Source organism: Bidens hawaiensis, unplaced genomic scaffold, assembly GCF_021521415.1.
Source record: "Bidens hawaiensis isolate Kalapana, Puna unplaced genomic scaffold, B.hawaiensis_p1.1 tig00014098_1, whole genome shotgun sequence".
In the NCBI taxonomy this organism is placed as follows: Eukaryota; Viridiplantae; Streptophyta; class Magnoliopsida; order Asterales; family Asteraceae; genus Bidens; species Bidens hawaiensis.
The window spans coordinates 442327-460106 of record NW_027492213.1 but is presented as its reverse complement, the minus strand read 5'-3'; the positions used below and the strand labels follow the sequence as shown (position 1 = coordinate 460106).

At 37.9% G+C, this 17780-nt stretch overlaps 3 protein-coding genes across 3 annotated transcripts; all 3 read left to right on the top strand.

Annotated features, from left to right (window-relative positions):
• Window positions 1-1500: 1500 nt before the first annotated feature.
• LOC143545904 (receptor-like protein EIX2) lies at window positions 1501-3036 on the top strand. Its single transcript, XM_077037692.1, has one exon. It carries the CDS (start codon window positions 1501-1503, stop codon window positions 3034-3036), a length of 1536 nt encoding a protein of 511 aa, XP_076893807.1.
• Window positions 3037-6848: 3812 nt separating this feature from the next.
• Window positions 6849-7492, top strand: LOC143545927 (uncharacterized). The gene has a single exon (XM_077037701.1). The coding sequence runs from the start codon at window positions 6854-6856 to the stop codon at window positions 7487-7489; it is 636 nt and encodes a 211-aa protein (XP_076893816.1). The 5' UTR covers window positions 6849-6853; the 3' UTR covers window positions 7490-7492.
• Window positions 7493-11498: 4006 nt separating this feature from the next.
• On the top strand, window positions 11499-17119 carry LOC143545903 (zinc finger BED domain-containing protein RICESLEEPER 2-like). Its single transcript, XM_077037691.1, has 5 exons — window positions 11499-11947; window positions 12030-12164; window positions 12238-13220; window positions 13288-13478; window positions 16487-17119. Exons 1-5 carry the CDS (start codon window positions 11499-11501, stop codon window positions 17117-17119), a joined length of 2391 nt encoding a protein of 796 aa, XP_076893806.1.
• The last annotated feature ends 661 nt before the right edge of the window (window positions 17120-17780 follow it).

Sequence of the window (17780 nt, the reverse complement as noted above, 5' to 3'; positions counted from 1 at the left end):
CCTTCAATAGGATCCGTGAGAAAGTTAACAGGGGCCTCCTTTTTAGCAGAAATCCCTGCCCGTTTAAGAACATCACACAGAACATCCCTAACCAGATCATGTCTGTATTTAAAGCCAGGCAATTCTTTGCAATGCACCGCATGGTCACCAAAAGAATCCAAACAGACCTTACGACAAATTGGGCAAGGTTCATCCGTCGGGAACATAGGGATCATTAACCGGTACTTAAGGATAGCCCGATACTCCAAACCCGACATACGTTGGCCTAATCCTTCAATGGGGATGGCCGTTAGAAAATCCTGAGCCCGAGGAGCCCGAAGGCATTCAAACACCGCCTTTTGGCGAGGGGATAGATCAAACTTTTGGCGAGGGGAAAATCCTGAGCCCGAAGGCATTTAACAACTTTGTGTGTGATAATTCCGCCGGTCATGTTCATCGGATTCATCTTCCTGGGCTTGATGGTCATTGTGATTGGCAAGACTACGCCAACAGGAAAGAATATGAAAAAGCCTCAAAGCAGAAGTTGAAAGGGAATATAACTTCATCCTTGTTAGGCCTATAACAACTCAAGCATTTGGACTTGAGCTGCAACGATTTTGGAGGGATAGAAGTTCCTAAATTCATCGGTTCTCTTCAAAACCTAAGGTATCTTAACCTTTCAAATTCCAACTTCGGTGGAAATATTCCTTCACAACTAGGGAATCTTACAAAATTGCACGTCTTGTGTCTTGGAAATTTTCGTTATACGTTTGATGAATTAACAACTATGATGAATATACGGTGGTTGTCAAGTCTTGGTATGTTGCATCACCTGGATATGAGTGGCGTGGACCTTAGCAAGGCAGTCGACTGGCTTCAGGTGATCAACACTCTTCCTTCTTTGGCCGAACTACATATGTCTAGTTGTCAACTCTCAAACACATATCTTCATGTTCCTAGTCTTAATCTCACATCCCTGTCATTGCTTGATCTTCTTTAAATAGTTTTGGTAGTTCTATGCCACAATGGATATTCAGTAAAACTAGTATAGTTTCACTGGATTTAAGTGGATGTCTCTTTAATAGCATTATTCATGGTAGTGAATATAGCTTTCGTAATTTGACTTCTCTCGAGTTTCTTCATGCTGATGGGAATAATTTCATTAACTCTCCATTAGTATTAAAAGATATATCTAGTATTAATCTTATCTCCTTGGATATTGGTAGTTGTGGCATTTCAAGTTCATATCTAATTCCCTTCGCAACTTAACCTCCCTTCTTTTCCTTGGCTTATCATCAAATGAACTCACCAAGAGAATACCTAAATCATTAGGTAACCTTTGCAATTTGAGAGAAATTGATTTGTCATTTAACAATTTTGGTAATATTAGTTAAACCTATCTTCTTGAAAAAATTTTCATTGGAGTCATTATCCTTCTCGTTCTCAGGAGTCACGGGTCATTTACCTAATCAACTTGGAAAACTAAGTAATCTAGTGCACCTACGTCTCTCTGAGAACTATATGGATGGTACCCTTCCTAACTCCATAGGACAATTATCATTCCTAAGGACATTAGATCTTAGTGTAAATCAAATTAGTGGTTCCATTCCATACTCAATTGGACAATTATCATTGTTGGAGGTTTTGGATCTTAGCTTAAACCAACTAAATGGAAGCCTTTATGATTGGATTGGACAGCTATCATCATTGAAAAAGTTATATCTTTCACATAACCGACTGAATGGCCCCCTTCCAGATAGCATCGGTCAACTTTCAAAGTTGGTTAATTTAGATTTATCTTTCAATTTGTTGGCGGGTGTTGTGACTGAAACTCATTTTTCCAATCTAGTGAACATGAATAGTCTAGAAGCAAAAGCGAACAACCTAACCTTAAAACTAAAAGTTCCCTGTTTTCGTCTCCAAAGATTTTCTGTGAGTTCTTGGGTTTTAGGGCCTCATTTTCCATTGTGGTTGCAATCACAAATTGATTTAACATATTTGGACATCAGCAACACAAGAATTTCATCAAGCATGCCCGAATCATTTATGAGGTTCTTTCCCAATCTATACTATTTAAATATGTCACATAATCATATCCAAGGAACGTTTACATTGTTGGGAGTCCCATTAGTTCAGATTGTCGACTTAAGCTTTAATGAGTTTCGGGGGAAGTTACCTTCTCTCGCATATGGAATGTTTCCAATACTTTTAGATCTATCAAGTAATTCCTTTGTGGGGTCATTAGATAATTTGTTGTGCTCCACTGGTGTGAGTGAAACAAGTGTTCTTGATTTGGGAAATAACAACTTGTCGGGTGTCATTCCAGACTGTTGGGATGCGTGGCCGAGTTTGGTATTCATTAACGTGCAGAATAATAATTTCTCGGGAGAGATTCCTAGAACATTGGGTTCTATACCTTACCTACATTTATTGAATATGCATGGGAACAAGATTGGTGGAAGATTACCGCCTTCCCTGATGAACTTGACAGCATTAGAGATTCTTCAACTTAGCGTAAATGAACTCAGCAGAAGCATTCCAACATGGATTGGAACAAAACTCACTCTTTTGAGAATTCTCAACCTTAGAGCCAACAATTTTGTTGGAAATATTCCCCATGAGCTTTGTTATCTTATACATGTTCAAATACTGGATCTTGCTCATAATAACCTGTCTGGAAATATTCCAAGATGCTTCAACAACTTTAGTGTCCTCTCAGGCATGAAAACTAATTCAAACGTTAAATTTTCTTTCTCTGCTGTCTACGATGATTGGTCATCAATTGCTAGTGAATCATTAGCGATGAAGGGAAGAGAGGACACCTATGGTACTATTCTTGGACTGGTGATGTTGTTGGACCTTTCGAGTAACAATTTATCTGGATGCATCCCCAATGAGCTTATGGCCCTCAAGAAGTTAAAATTTTTCAACTTGTCAAGAAATCAGTTGACAGGAAGGATCCCAGAAGAGATTGGAGACATGAAAGCACTTAAATCCTTAGATTTATCGCTAAGGGGAACTTCCCATGAGCTTGTCAAAGTTGAATTCCTTGAGTAGCTTCAACGTGTCCTACAACAACTTGATTGGAAGAATTCCAACAAGTACTCAGCTTCAAAGCTTCAGTGAGTCTAGCTTCTTTGGCAACAAACTTTGTGGAGCTCCGCTAACTAAAACTGATGGTTGTAAACCAGTTGAAAAAGAAGCTCATACAACAGGAGAGCAAAGAGAAGACGATGGAGAAGATTGGGGATTTGTTACTGGGTTTTGGATCATATTAGCCCCATTGATAGTTAGCACGTCATGGAGGATTGCATATTTTCGTCTCTTCGTTAAAGTAAGGTATGTGGTTGTTTTATATTATAGTGTTTGATATGTTTCCACTCTCCACTTTGTATTTTAAGTTTTATTTCAGATTTACACATTTTCTTACACATACATGATCGTTATTCATTTTCTTTCAGCTCTGGATTGGGCTTGAATGGGGAGAAGCTCCTAGCTTAATGGAACTAACCTAGAAATGCTAGTAGAAACATTCACGAAGCTTAAGTGGTAAGACATTTTATATTTTGTATTATAATTATTATTGTTGTTGCTACTATTATTGTTAATGTGTTGGTGTTGTGAATAACAATAAAGTTGTACATAGTAGCCAAACAATGAAAGAAGTTTTTAGACTTTACCGAAAACGGGTGAACTAACACATCTTGTCGGTTCTAGTATAAAAACATGCTCTCTCTCTCTCTCTCTCTCTCTCATTTCATTCTATACGATAATAAGTTTATCAAACCAACTAGATTTTGTTATTAACAATAGTAAGGTATAAATACAAGAAAAGAAAATCGGTTACAAGCTACAAATATGGAATATTAAATATATAATATAAACTAATCAAACTTATTCCAACTATCTTAATATAAACGAGAGTTACATATTTTAAATATTAATTTGTATGAATTCTTTGGAGGGAAACCGTTAATGGTTATGTTCTCTAATATGCCCCCACAAGATGGACCATCGTAAGAGGAGACCAATCTTGAAAAGAAGATTTTGGTAGAGTGGTGTGTGTGTAGGTCTTTGGAGGGAAACCAATTAATGGTTATTGATTTGGTTTGGTGGAGTTGAAATGGAGAATGGGAGGTTGTTGTCATGAGAAAGAGGATAGCAGTGGCTCGTCAGAAGTATTTTAGTGATGGAGAGGAACCGTGGGCCGACGGAACAGTGCGTCGCCGAAAAATATTTTATTTGTGGAGGGGAATAGTTGGTCGACGGAACAGTGCGTCGTCGGAAAATATTTAAGTGGTGGAAGGGAACAGTAGGCCGACGGAACAGTGCATCGCCGGAAAATATTTTAGTGGTGGAAGGGAACAGTGGGCCAACGGATCAGTGCGTTGTTGGAAAATATTTTAGTGGTGGAAGGGAACAGTGGGTCGACGGAACAATGCGTCGTCGGAAAATATTTTAGTGGTGGAAGGGAACAATAGGTCGAAAGAACAATGCGTCGTCGGAAATTGTTTTAGTGGTGGAGGGGGGGAACCTTGGGTTGACGAAACAATGCATCGCCATTGAGAAATTGGAATGGAGGTTTGATTGATTTGTCGACATATTTGTCGAGATCGAACCAGATGAGAGTAGCAAGAACTTAACGTCATCACACGGGGAAATTGGTGGACGTAAGTCTGATTGAGAAATTTGAGACGGCAGCAAGTTAATTATTTCAGCGGGTGGGAAAGTCGATGCCGGAAGTTGGGATCGGAAAGAGCTCATGGGAGCACTTTAGGCTCTAATACCATAATAAGTTTAGAATGATTTTGAAAGGATGATAAACAATCACAATATTAGAGGAGTATAATCAAACACACTTTGTCTATTACAATAAGACATATATATATACAAGAATTGGAAGTTAATTCTAGGAATAATTTAATTACAATTATATGTAAGGCATAACTTATGAAGAGAATATCTCCAACTTTGACTAGCCATGATTATTGGGATTGTAAAATCTAACACATAGAAAGTTATTGCTATGGTCTGAGAAACGTAAGATGTAGACAAACCATACATCAATCCAGAGGATAAAGAGAAGGTTTTCAGAAAGATGCCAACTTTCACTTGTCGCGAGTGAGACGAATGTTTTCGTGTTGTCACAAACCCATAATTGTTAGGTAGTAAATAGTAGAGGGACCAAACTATAAATATTTAATAGGAGGGTTATAATTGTAATATTTTCATTTAATATACATAAGCAGTGTTGTGAATGAGAATGGTAGCGAATGATTTTGAGAGCTATCTCCCTTCTTCTGTGTTCTTCTCTCTCGCTCTTACTCTTTAATTACCAATTTGATACGTAGCAATAATGTAATCACTTCTTTATCAGGTCCAATAACAACTTCGAATATCCAATTGAGTACCATATAAAGAACAATACACAATCATGAGAACTCTCAATATAGTCTAGAATTTGTCACATAAATTATGAATCACAACATAAGCAGATCCTAGATGTTATGATCAGCAACAAATCTCTTAATTTAGAAGTGAAAATTAACAAGAAACCGTAACAGTGAATCAGTGATACGACAGTTGAGAGATACAAGAGAATGAAAATATGTGAGTCGTTCAAAAATACTCGTCTTCACTCTTATATCAAAAAATAAATAAATAAATAAATAAAAGGACCCTCACAAATGCACAACCCATCAAAAAATGAATCTCGGTCTGAGCCACAAAGTTTTCACAGCTCCAACTCTCCAAGAGCTACCGGCCCAACTACAAGCCCATTAGGACCTAACCAAATAAACAACCACTGAATTGAATTGATTTTTTTTCATGTGGTTCTTGACTTCTTTCTCTTTACTTTTCTTAAATGTTATATATAAAAAGAACGTCCGATCAATTACAATAAAATGAGAGGTAAACTGGCAACAAGTTACATCGCAACTTCTTTTTAAATATTAAAGGTAAACTGGCAACAAGTTACGCTGCAACTCTCTTTTGAACTTAATCCTACTAAAAACAAAGTTTTAGCCATAGTGGTCGAAAATTACTATGCACGACTTGTTGAACAGACTATTAGAGAAAAATCATATAACATTTGTTTGATATTAAATTGAAACATATATATTTCAACATACTCGCCAATTAGCTTTTGCTCAACTAGCATCGGTGGAGAAGTGGAGGTTTGGGCTTAAGGCTGCAAGCTCTAAAGTTTAAATCTGATCCCAACCAGGTTTTACCATAATGAACCAGGTTTTTCCCAGAATAGGAGATGATATGTTTGAGCTACCCAACATTGTCTACAATCATGTGTGTATGAAGTAGCCATACGCCATTGGTTTACCCCGAATAGTAAGACTTTATTTCGTTTTTAAACACGACTTCTCGTAATTTGTGATATATTATTAAAAATTCTAAATTTCATAAAGCTAGATTTTTTTTTCTCGATTTAGAAATCTATTTATAGCGACACCTGTCTCTACCACAAGAACTCTCACTCATCTGAATAACAGGTGCCAACTTTCGCGCCAAAGCCGTTTCAACCAAACCGACCCCCACTTTCACTCACTTCAAGTAATACCCCACGCGCCACTTTCCTTACCACGTACACACCACAACCCCATAAGCGCGTGACTACAAAAACCTCGCACCGCCCATAGCTTAACCCACCCACCCACCGGGACCCACCTTCGAAAGCCGTTGTTTCCTTTAACTAACGGCCGGAATGTTATAGTTAACCCTGGTAACCCAACTAATTACACTTTTGCCATTACCTCTTACCCCTATATAAACCATACTTTCCGTTACCCAATGTTTGCCAATTTCAAAACTCAAACCCTAATTTCACCAATTCGTTAAATTCATCAATCAAATTCCGATGAATTCATCGGAGAAACACAAGTCCGGTGGATCAACCGTCAGCCGGACCACCTTTCCACGGTCAATTTCGCCGTCCGGCAGGTTCTGTTCTTCCACAATCTCATCATCCTCCATGTCCACCTTCTCTTCTCCGGCGAGATCGACGTCGCCGTCGAGAATCAGCCTTCGCGGCGGTTACACGTCATCATCTCCGTCAGTCCGGTTTTCAATCGATCGCCATAACCGTCACACGTCTCCAGGCCGTACAGTTACGTCCACGTCATCAACAAACACAAACAGGAATTGTGATCGGAATAATAATAACAGTAAGGTGCCGTGGATTCATGGATCGAAGAAGACGTGTTTGTGTTCGCCGACGACGCATCCTGGATCGTTCCGGTGTAGTTTGCATAAGAATTTGAGTAATCGGAGTAGTGACGGTGGAGAGGATAATACGGTGTATCGGTCGCATAGGTTGCATGCTCGGAGATCTGCGATGACGAATTCGCTTGTGAGGATCGGGACGGTGGAAGGTGATCTGGTGAAACGAGCGTTGGCGGCTTTGATTCGTCCGTCGTCGCATCAGCAGAGACGACGGAGTGATTTCCAGCCGCGACCCAGTCGGCTTTCTGTTATGTCGAAAGCCGACGATTAGTTTTTTAAAAGGCGTCTATCGTAGTGGAAGGTGTCTAGCTTAGTTAGAAGTTAGAATCAATTTTGTAGATTTTTTTTTTTGTTTTTTTGTCAAATAAAAATTTTAGTTCTTTTTTTTTTAAATAGGTAAAATTAACCCTGAAATAAAGGTAAGGTTTGCTTCCATCCGACCTATCAGACTTTATTAATGATTTTGCTACTAATGGAATATACTGATATAACCTGGTTATGTTACTTCATATTATTGAAGATTTGAAGCTACATGAAAGATTGAAAGTCTTTTTTCACTTGGGATCGTGTAATAAAGTGTGTGACATGTGTCTTTGTAATGTTCGTTTGGTGGATTAGTCGGTTAATGTTTGAAAAGTGGAAACTAATAGACTAATCAAATGATTAATTATTGTGGATTACATGTGGTGGTTTAATTATGTTATCTTTAGGGACTTTTCTTATCACCATGTTTATGATAATTTGGTGTTTATTAACTGATTTTTGTAGATGGATTATTAAAATGATAAATTAGCCATTATACAATTATTTTAACAACTAACAAAATCACACATCTTAGACCCCTCCACCTCGCAAGTGGCATAATAAACTAGTATATTAACACCATTAAGTTGTATTGAGTTGTAGATAAAAGGGTTGTTTACAAAATTGACTAAGACAGTCTTTCTATCAACAAGTTTGTATATCTTTGTTTGGATATGCTGTTACTGACCGGATTACCGTTTGAGTCATTGTGGTTTTAAGGTCGAGGCACAATGAGTTCTCGAAAAAATTTTGAACTGGTTGAGTCCATGTGGTTTCAGAAACAAACCATTTGAGTCCCTACTGTTACTTAACTTTTAGGGTAAAACTTTCATTTTACTGAAACCACATGGACTCAAATTGTTCGTTTTTGAAACCACGGAGACTCAACCAGTTCAAAAAAAATTTCGGGGACTCGTTGTGTCTCCGTCCTAAAACCACATGGACGCAAACAGTAATTTTCTCTATCTTTTAATATTGATATTATTTATAATTAATTTTTTATATGATAAGAGATATCCTAGCTCTAAATTTCTAGCTTAGAAGCTGTAATCAAAACAATAAATAACTTAAAGGCGTATTAGGTGTTTAACACTTTGACTTAGCTCTGATGTTTTATGCAAGGGTCGTTTGGGGCCAGATTACTTCGCGATCTAATGTACATAGTGTTACCCAGCACTTTATGCATAACAGTGTGAGATTCTTTCCCACGCTTAAAGCCATGACTGTAAAAAACACCCTCATGCACAAAACAGTGATATTCGTTATTATCAATTAATCAACTTATTACAGTTTCAAATTGTGTGTTGTGATTGGTTCTATTGTGTTTGTTTGTTTGTTTGTTATCAACTAAACTCTTTTAACTGCTAAGACGTCAAACAAAATTAATCAAGGACGTGTATTAAACTAGTCCAATAAGTTGTAGCCTAGTGGGAAAGCATGTGTTCAAACTTTGCGACTCCTATATTTCTTCAAGTCCTAGATTAAACTAGCCCACTCAAAAACCGACCTATACTTTCCATCCAGTCCACACATGCCACAATGAACTTTAACCTTTCGGTCCAACATGCATGTCTGGTTTTCTACCCATGAACACAATTCGTTGATAGACTCAAAAGATTCTATTATTATTATTATTATTAAATGGCTTATTTTGATGGCACCTAGGGGAGGTAAAGTTGACCACAATTTAGAAGACATGTGGCAGTGTAGCCCATGTCTCGTGGCAGGGTTCAGGGAATCAACAAGTCCCCTAGAGTAGCTAGACAAACAATAATAGACCTCACTTTTCTTCTACCCAATAATATTCCAACACACTTGCTTGTTTGGGGCCTCATACTATGCTTTTTGTTGTTATGTTCACATCGTTTCTGTTTGGTTATTTTCATCGTAATATCCAGGTTTTTGTACCGATTAGAATTTATAAGATTTGTTAAAAGAGTAGCTTACTGTTTTGCTTTGGTCATTTGAATAAAGAATTCTTAAAAGATAGTCACTTTTGAAATTTGTGGGAGTTAATATAATTTTCTTAAAAAATAGAATCTAATTTGAAATGCTAGACTTTACTATTTTATTATTGAGATGGTTGATTCCAGGAGGACTCATGGACACAAAGGAAAGTTATAGGTAAAAGCACATGGGCGGTTTTGATTCTAGCCATTTTTTGTGGCAATAAGGATAAAGATGTTAGGGTGTGAGTAGATTCTAAAACTATTTGTTCTGCTAGGTTGGTTACACCATCTCTATTTTCATCACCAAGTATATGCATCATCTTAAATCATATTCCACCTATTGGAGTACTTTAAATCGACTATATTTTTCTGTTGTCTTTTTATAATGCTGGGTATCCACTAATATATATTTTCACTCAGTCCATGGGCGAATCTTATTAAGCCCAATGGTTGTTTTTTTTTTGTTAGAGCATTCCAAGTCCATTCCCAATCCTATATCCATATATATCATATAATTACACTAAAAAACACTGTCTTTTGTCTCTCCTGTTTAATTAAATAATATTTTTTTATACCTTTATCATCATATTTTCTCTCTTTCACTCACAACTACTTTAGGAAAATATTAAAAAATTATACAGTATCTATAGTAAAACCTCAAATTTAACTTTCCCATATAAATTTTCTCTCTTCTGCTCACAATCACTCATAACCATACCATATAATTTACAAATCCTACTCACAAAATTTTAGGGAACGAATTGAGAATGCTCTTAGTGATGTAAATTTATGGCTATTAATATCTTGAACTCTTTATGACAGGGAAAGAGCATAGTAACAGTATCTATTAGCAAAGAATTAAGGGGATGTTTGGTATAGGGATGGCAAAAAAAACCAAACCCGATGGGGAAAACCGAAACCCGCCCCGAACGGGGCGGGTTCGGGGACACTTAATCGGGGACGGGTCCGGGTTCGGGGTTTCCCGTTTAAGTTAATCGGGTTCGGGGCGGGTATGGTATAGCCTGTACCCGCCCCGTATACCCGCCCCGTATACCCGTTTAAAACCCGTTTAATTAAATATAATTTTTATATTTATATATAATATATTATTTATTATTTATTTTCCCAATAAGGCTGCCTAACCCATTTTCCCGTATACCCGTTTAAAACCAGTTTCCTACTTTCCCATTTGGCCATTTACCCTAACCCTAGAACAACCTCCCGCCCGCACGCCGCCGCGCATCTCTGATCTCACAGCCCGACTCGCCATTCTGCAGTCGCCGTTCCCCATTCTGCAGTCGCCGGACTCGCCATTCTGCAGTGAGTAGGCACAGCCCGTTCCCTATTCTGCAGTCGCCGCCGCGCATCTCGCCGGACTCGCCTGACTCGCCACCGCCGCGCATCTCCACAGCCCAGTGAGTAGTGGTTTCAAAATCTATTTTGATATATTTAGTTTCTGTTTTTGATAGATTCAAACTTTGTTTGATAGATTTAGTTTGATAGATTCAATCTATTTTTGATAGATTTAGTTTTGATAGATTCAAACTTTGTTTGATAGATTTAGTTAACAAGATTCTTGAACTGAATACATATATAGTTATTTGTTAACTGAGGTCAACACTCACTAACTCATTGTTCATTCTATTAGATCATTGACGGTTGTAAGTTATGCTTTGTGTATTGTATTAAGTGCATTGACTGTTGTGAAGCATGCTTGTGTATTGTATTAAGTGCATTGACTGTTGTGAAGCATGCTTGTGTATAAGTGTATTGTATTAAGTGCATTGACTGTTGTGAAGCATGCTTTGTGTTTTGATTGCGATGCTAAGAACATTTTCATTTTCATAATTATTCGTAGGATTTATGGAAGGACACACACAACAACCACAAACATCTCCGGGTGATAACTCACAAGCCGATAGCAATAACTGTATGAACCAATCTTCACCAAATACAAGCAATGAAGGTCCATCACACACAACCACAGGAGAGCAAACCCAAACCCCAACCCAAAATGATGATAGCAACATGGGTTCTAGGAAGCGAAAACTTACGTCAATTGTATGGAACCACTTCGAGAAGATGACGATCAATGGTGAAGACAAGGCGGAGTGCCACTATTGCAAGAGAAAATTAGGAGCTAAGAGTGAGAATGGAACACGCCACTTACTTGATCATTATAACAAATTTTGTCCAAAACGAAACCAAAGAGATATACGTCAACAAGTATTGGGGATGGGACAAAAAACAACCGACGGACAAACAAATCTAACTTGTTTAAACTTTGATCCCGACAAGTCAAGGAAAGATCTAGCCGAGATGGTTATTGTTCATGAATATCCTCTTGTGATTGTTGAACATCATAAATTTAGAAAGTTTGTGACCGGACTACAACCTTTATTTAAGGTTCCATCACGAAATACCTTAAAGAGTGATATTTTGAAGATTTATGACTTTCAAAAAGAAAAGACAATGGGGTATGTTTCATTAATTATTTGGTTTTAATATAATTAGTTATTACTTAATTGCCTTTTAATTTATATCTTTGATTTATTAAAGGATCTTGGAGAAAAATCAAAGCCGGATTGCAATTACCACGGATATGTGGACATCAGGTAATCAAAAGAAAGGTTTCATGTCAATTACCGCACATCTAATTGACGAGAAATGGGAAATGCAAAGCCGAATAATGAGGTATACTTCAAAATTTGTTTTATTAATTGCCACTTTAATATGTTGAATGTTTTATCAAATGTGCTTTTACTAGGTTTATTTATGTACCTTCTCCACATACTGCTGAAGTTCTTGTTGAGGTGTTATATCAATCAATGTGTGATTGGAATATTGATAGAAAGATATCAACAGTAACAGTTGATAATTGCAGCACTAATGATTTAATGATTCACTATTTATTGGATAAGTTGTCTTTAAGCTCTTTGATTCTAGGTGGGGAGTTGTTTCATATGCGATGTTGTGCGCACATATTGAACTTAATAGTTCAAGATGGTTTATCTGTCATTGGTGAAGGAATCGAAAGAATTAGAGAGAGTGTTGCTTTTTGGACGGGAACACAAAAAAGAGTAGAAAAGTTTGAGGAAGCTGCTCGTCATTTAGCAATAGATTGTTCAAAAAAGTTACCTCTTGATTGCAAAACACGTTGGAATTCGACATATCTAATGTTGAAAGTCGCTATTCTTTACAAGGAAGTTTTCAAACGTTTAAAGCAAAGAGAAACCCAATATAAAACTTTGCCAACTGAAAGAGATTGGGAATTAGGTTCAAGCATTTGTGATAAGTTGAGTTTGTTTTATGAGCTGACTTTGATGTTCTCGGGTACTAAATATCCGACAGCGAATGTCTTTTTTCCATCAATATGTGAAATTAAATCTTATTTGGGTATATGGAAAGAAGATCGAGACCCTATGATCAAGATGATGGCAGAGAAGATGATTGTTAAGTTTGATAAATATTGGTCGGTTATTCATGGGGTAATGGGAGTAGCAGCAGTTTTGGATCCTCGTTACAAATTGAAAGCAATGGAGTTTGCTTTTCCAAAGATATATGGTTCTGAAAAGTCGGAGAGTGCGATAATAAAACTTAAGGAGCTTGTATATAGGTTGTTTCAAGATTATGAAAGTTACAGTCAAGGAACTTCACGGGATGATGGTGTGAGATCAAGTCAAAACAATGCGGGGGGTGGAAGATTTTTCAACGAATACTTCACATTCGTTGAAGAGGATAATCATTCGGGTATGACTTATTATTTACATTAATTTAACTTTATTCATTAATTGTATTAACTTTATTTATATATTAGGTGTCACAACGGAGCTTGATTTGTATCTACAAGAGAAAGTTTGGATAAAAGAAACTGAGATTGACCTTTTAGCTTGGTGGAAAACAAATGGTGTCAAGTACCCAAGGTTGCAAAAGATTGCTCGAGATATATTGGCGATTCCAATATCTACCGTTGCTTCCGAGTCCGCTTTTAGTACAAGTGGTAGATTGGTAAGTCCACATCGTAGCCGTCTTCATCCAAAAACATTGGAAGCGTTAATGTGCGCCCAAAGTTGGTTGTTGAATGAAATCAAAGGTAAACAAACATTTTATTTTTTATTTTTAACTTAGCTACTATATAAACTTTTGACTTTTGTGATATGAATATAGCAACTTGTTCAGAAGAATCCGAGGCATATTGCCAAACTATTGAATATGATTGTGACGATGGTATTGAGGTAATACATATATATATGGTTTATCGTTTACATTTTAATATGGTTTAACATTGATTCTTATATAGTTTCCAATTAATATGTTAATGTTTGATTATCATAGCAATCCGGCGTGACAAGTGTTTGAATGGTTGAATGGGTGCGGTATGGACGTGTAAGAAGGATCAATCATGAAGTTAATTTCCGTTGTGATGGGAGAAATAAACATTTTTATGTATTAATAATGTCTTTTGTATGTGTAATGTGTTTGGATATTGAACTTTTTGTGTATTAATATTGTATTGTAATTTTGTATCATTTTCTTACAATCGGGTTTTAAACGGTGAACCCGACGGTTAAATGGGGATCCCCACGGGGAATTTAGCCCGTTTAAAAACCATTTATGCTAGACGGGTTCCCCGAATACCCGCGGTTTTCATCGGGGATTCCCCGTTTAGTCCCCGCGGGTTTTTAGACGGTTTTGGTAATGGGTTTTATAAACCGGGGCGGGTATGGGATTGGCATTCCCCGCCCCGAAACCGCCCCGTTGCCATCCCTAGTTTGGTAGTGGGATTTGATTGGGGAGAAATGGAATTAAAAATATTTCTTTTGTTTGTTTTCCACTTTTCATTTCTATTTCTCTTTCTATTTCTCTAAAACTAGAGAATTCCATTTCTCTTTAAAACAAAGAGAAATCCATTTCTCAGCAGCCTCCTCATAACATGTCACCACCTCGTCTCCGGCCACCACCCCGTCTCCGGCGGCCACCTCGTCTCCAAGTCTGCAACCGACACCTCGTCTCCAAGTCTGCAACCGCCACCCCGTCTCCGCCGTTCGCAGTGGTGAACACAGAGATGGTAACCGGTTGTAGGTTGCAGGTGGTACGGGTGAACGGAGATTAGGGTTTCAAGTGGTGGTTCGTGGTAGGTTAGGGTTTTCAGATGGTCGGGTGATTGTGGTCGCAGGTGGGTGACAGTGGTGGTGGAAATCGGCGGTGGTTGCAGGTGGCTTCTGATTATCATCATCATCATCGTCACCACAACCACCACCACAAAATCTCCAAAGAGGCAGTGATGACAGATCTGAGCCTCCTTTTTCTATATCTTATGTTCCAAAAATTTGAATCTTTTTAATTTCTTGTGTACTATGGTTGAAGAAGGGGGTTTGGTGGCGGCAGCCGGTGGTGGTGGGCTGTGGTTGAAGAAAGGGCTGTGGTGGTGGTGCTGGTGGTGTGGGGCTGGTGGTGGTGGTGGGGCTGTGGTGGTGGTGCTGGTGGTGGTGGGGCTGTGGTGGTGGGGCTGCAGTGGTAAGTGGTGTCAGGTTGGGTGGAGGTGGGGTTGGGTATGGTAGAGTTCTCTGTTTATTTTCTCGTGTACCAAACAAGAGAAACGATTCTCATTCTCCATACCAATTCTCTTTCTCTACAATTCCAGTTCCATTTCTATTTTCTCTCCATTTCCATTCTCTGTACCAAACACCCCCTAAGAATTTACAAAAGAAAAGACACTAAAAAATCCCGACTAGCCAACAAAACAAAAAACAAACTACAAGTTTACAACATCAAGACACACATATAGGCTTTTCTAAGCTCAACCCAATGAAATTTTAAGTTGGGCCCTGTACAAATGGATTTAAAACTCAGCCCAACTCTCAAACATACCTTTAACCGCAAATAGTCCAAGAAAGCATAACCCCGTAGACCCAAAAAAACTAATGGCGTTATAAACGGCCCAAAATACGAATCTACAAATATAAGCTCAGACCATTAGGCCAACTATGTAGATTCTAGGCAATGTTTGGTTCATGGTCCATATAAGGAAGTGGGGGTGGTCCGTTATAGCGTGGCCATCACGCGTGATGGTCACGGGAACACCGCCGCCGGTCCTCCCATCACGCGTGATGGGGGGCCGGCCGTGATGGCCATCACGCACTCAATTCAACCGTTAATGTGACCGTTGATAGGAGATAAAAAAAAACTTAATTAACCTATATAAATATAATCAAATCCATCTTCAAATCTAACTCAAATCCTCTACTACAAACAACATTCTAACATCACACAAATGGAGGGTTCAATGAAACGTGGCTCAGGTTCAAAGAAAACCCAATCCCGACCAAAGGTTAGACAAAATCTTGGCGAGCCGGTGAGATTCCGTTTACAAGATGAACCCGACACAACCCAACCATTCCAACAACAACCTTTTCAGCCACAACCGTTCCAAAACCAACCATTTCAATCTCAAACATTTAATTCACCGTTTTGATCGACACCGTATCAAAACCAACCGTTTATTCCACCTTTTTCTAGCCAAATATTTCAAAATAATCCTTTTGAAACGTTTCAATCTCAACCGTCACAAACGTCCGTCGATCTTTCAGAGGATAACAATGTTATACATCAATTTGCACGTGCTTTTCGTGATGAAGACGACGATATGGATGAAGATGAACCCGCGGAGGAGGATGGCATCGTCCGTAGACCTTGGTTGTCCGCGGAGGAGGTCGCCTTGACCAAGGCTTATTTACACGCCTCCGAAACAAAAAAACACGGAAACCAACAAAAACGATAGTTGTTATGGAGACGTGTTATTGCACATTTCGAAAAACTTCCCGGTGCAACCGATCGAAACATTGATAAAACGACTTCCAAGTGGGGATATTTGAATAGAAAAATGTTAAAATTTAATGCTTGCTACATCCAATTGGTAATTATTTTTTTAAATTTATTAGTTAAATTTTTTTTTATAATTTATTACTTTATTTTTACAATTTTGATATATATATATTTTTCGAAATGTTTTGTAGAGCCGAGCTCCACAAAGCGGAGCGAGCGAGGCGACTATCATAAAGAACGCCTTGAGCAATTTTATCAAGATTTTCCGACATAAATCTTTTCCCCACTTGGATGTGTGGGAGATTGCAAGACACCACCCAAAGTGGGAACCGGTTCCCGTGTTCTACATGGATGGACCGACGGCTCCAAGGAAAAAAGGATCTTCTTCAAAAAGATCAAAAACTTCTGATTCCGGGAACTACACAACGTCTACCGACGGCTTGTCAAGCAACACGCCGAACATGAACTTGAACGATCAACCCAGAGACGATCCCGACGAATACACACCCACACCCACACGGCCGCATCGCAAGAAACACGGGGAATCGTCAAGATTAGGAAAGGAAACGGTGGCCGAGGACTTCAACGAATACAAGTCGGCTAAGTTGGCGGAAATGGTCGAGACGAAGGAGCGAAAGCAACTAGCTCTTGCTTCAAAATTAAAACGTGACGAGGCGTATATCAACCATTTGAATGAAAACAAAAAAACCGCCGATTTAACATTCATCGTACAACCGCACGAACATCTTAACGAACCCTTTAGATCGATCCTACTTCAACGCAAACGCGAGCTATGCGAGAAGTGGGATTGGGAAGCGTCGTAGGTTTTTTCTTTTGTTGGTTTTTTAAATTTATTTATCTTTGTAATATTTATTTAATCTTGTTTTATTTTTTATTTAATTTAATCTTGTTTTAGTATTTGTTGTAAAAAAAATAAAAAAATAAAAAAAAAATTCATCACACCACCCTCACCAAAATTCCATCACCAGTGATGGAAAGTGGTGGGGTGATATGACACGTCATGATTGATGGTTGCAACTTATGGTTTTTAAACCGCCCCCACCCCCATTAGACTCATACAAAAGAAAGTTCAAAACTAGTTGTGTAGTTTTTGACACATTAATTTATCTTGTGAATATTTAATCTATTAAGTTGAAAATTTTATAACTTAATTCTTTACAATTAGTTATTTTTTTAGAATGCGATTTATACGAAACGCTTTTCTCATCATATTCTCCTCATATCCTGCCATGACTATGGGTGTGATTTTAGTGACACCGTAAAGTTTAATAGTGAAAAGTTAAAATTATTATATATAATAAATTATTCAAACAGCAATAAAATCTTCACACATTACAAATACTGTTAACTTTATGATGACTGTAAATTTATTTGAAATATAAACATAATATACAATATCGTAACAAGGGAAAAATTCCTGGTGGGTAATAACAATACTGATATTAAGGCACTTTATGATCATAT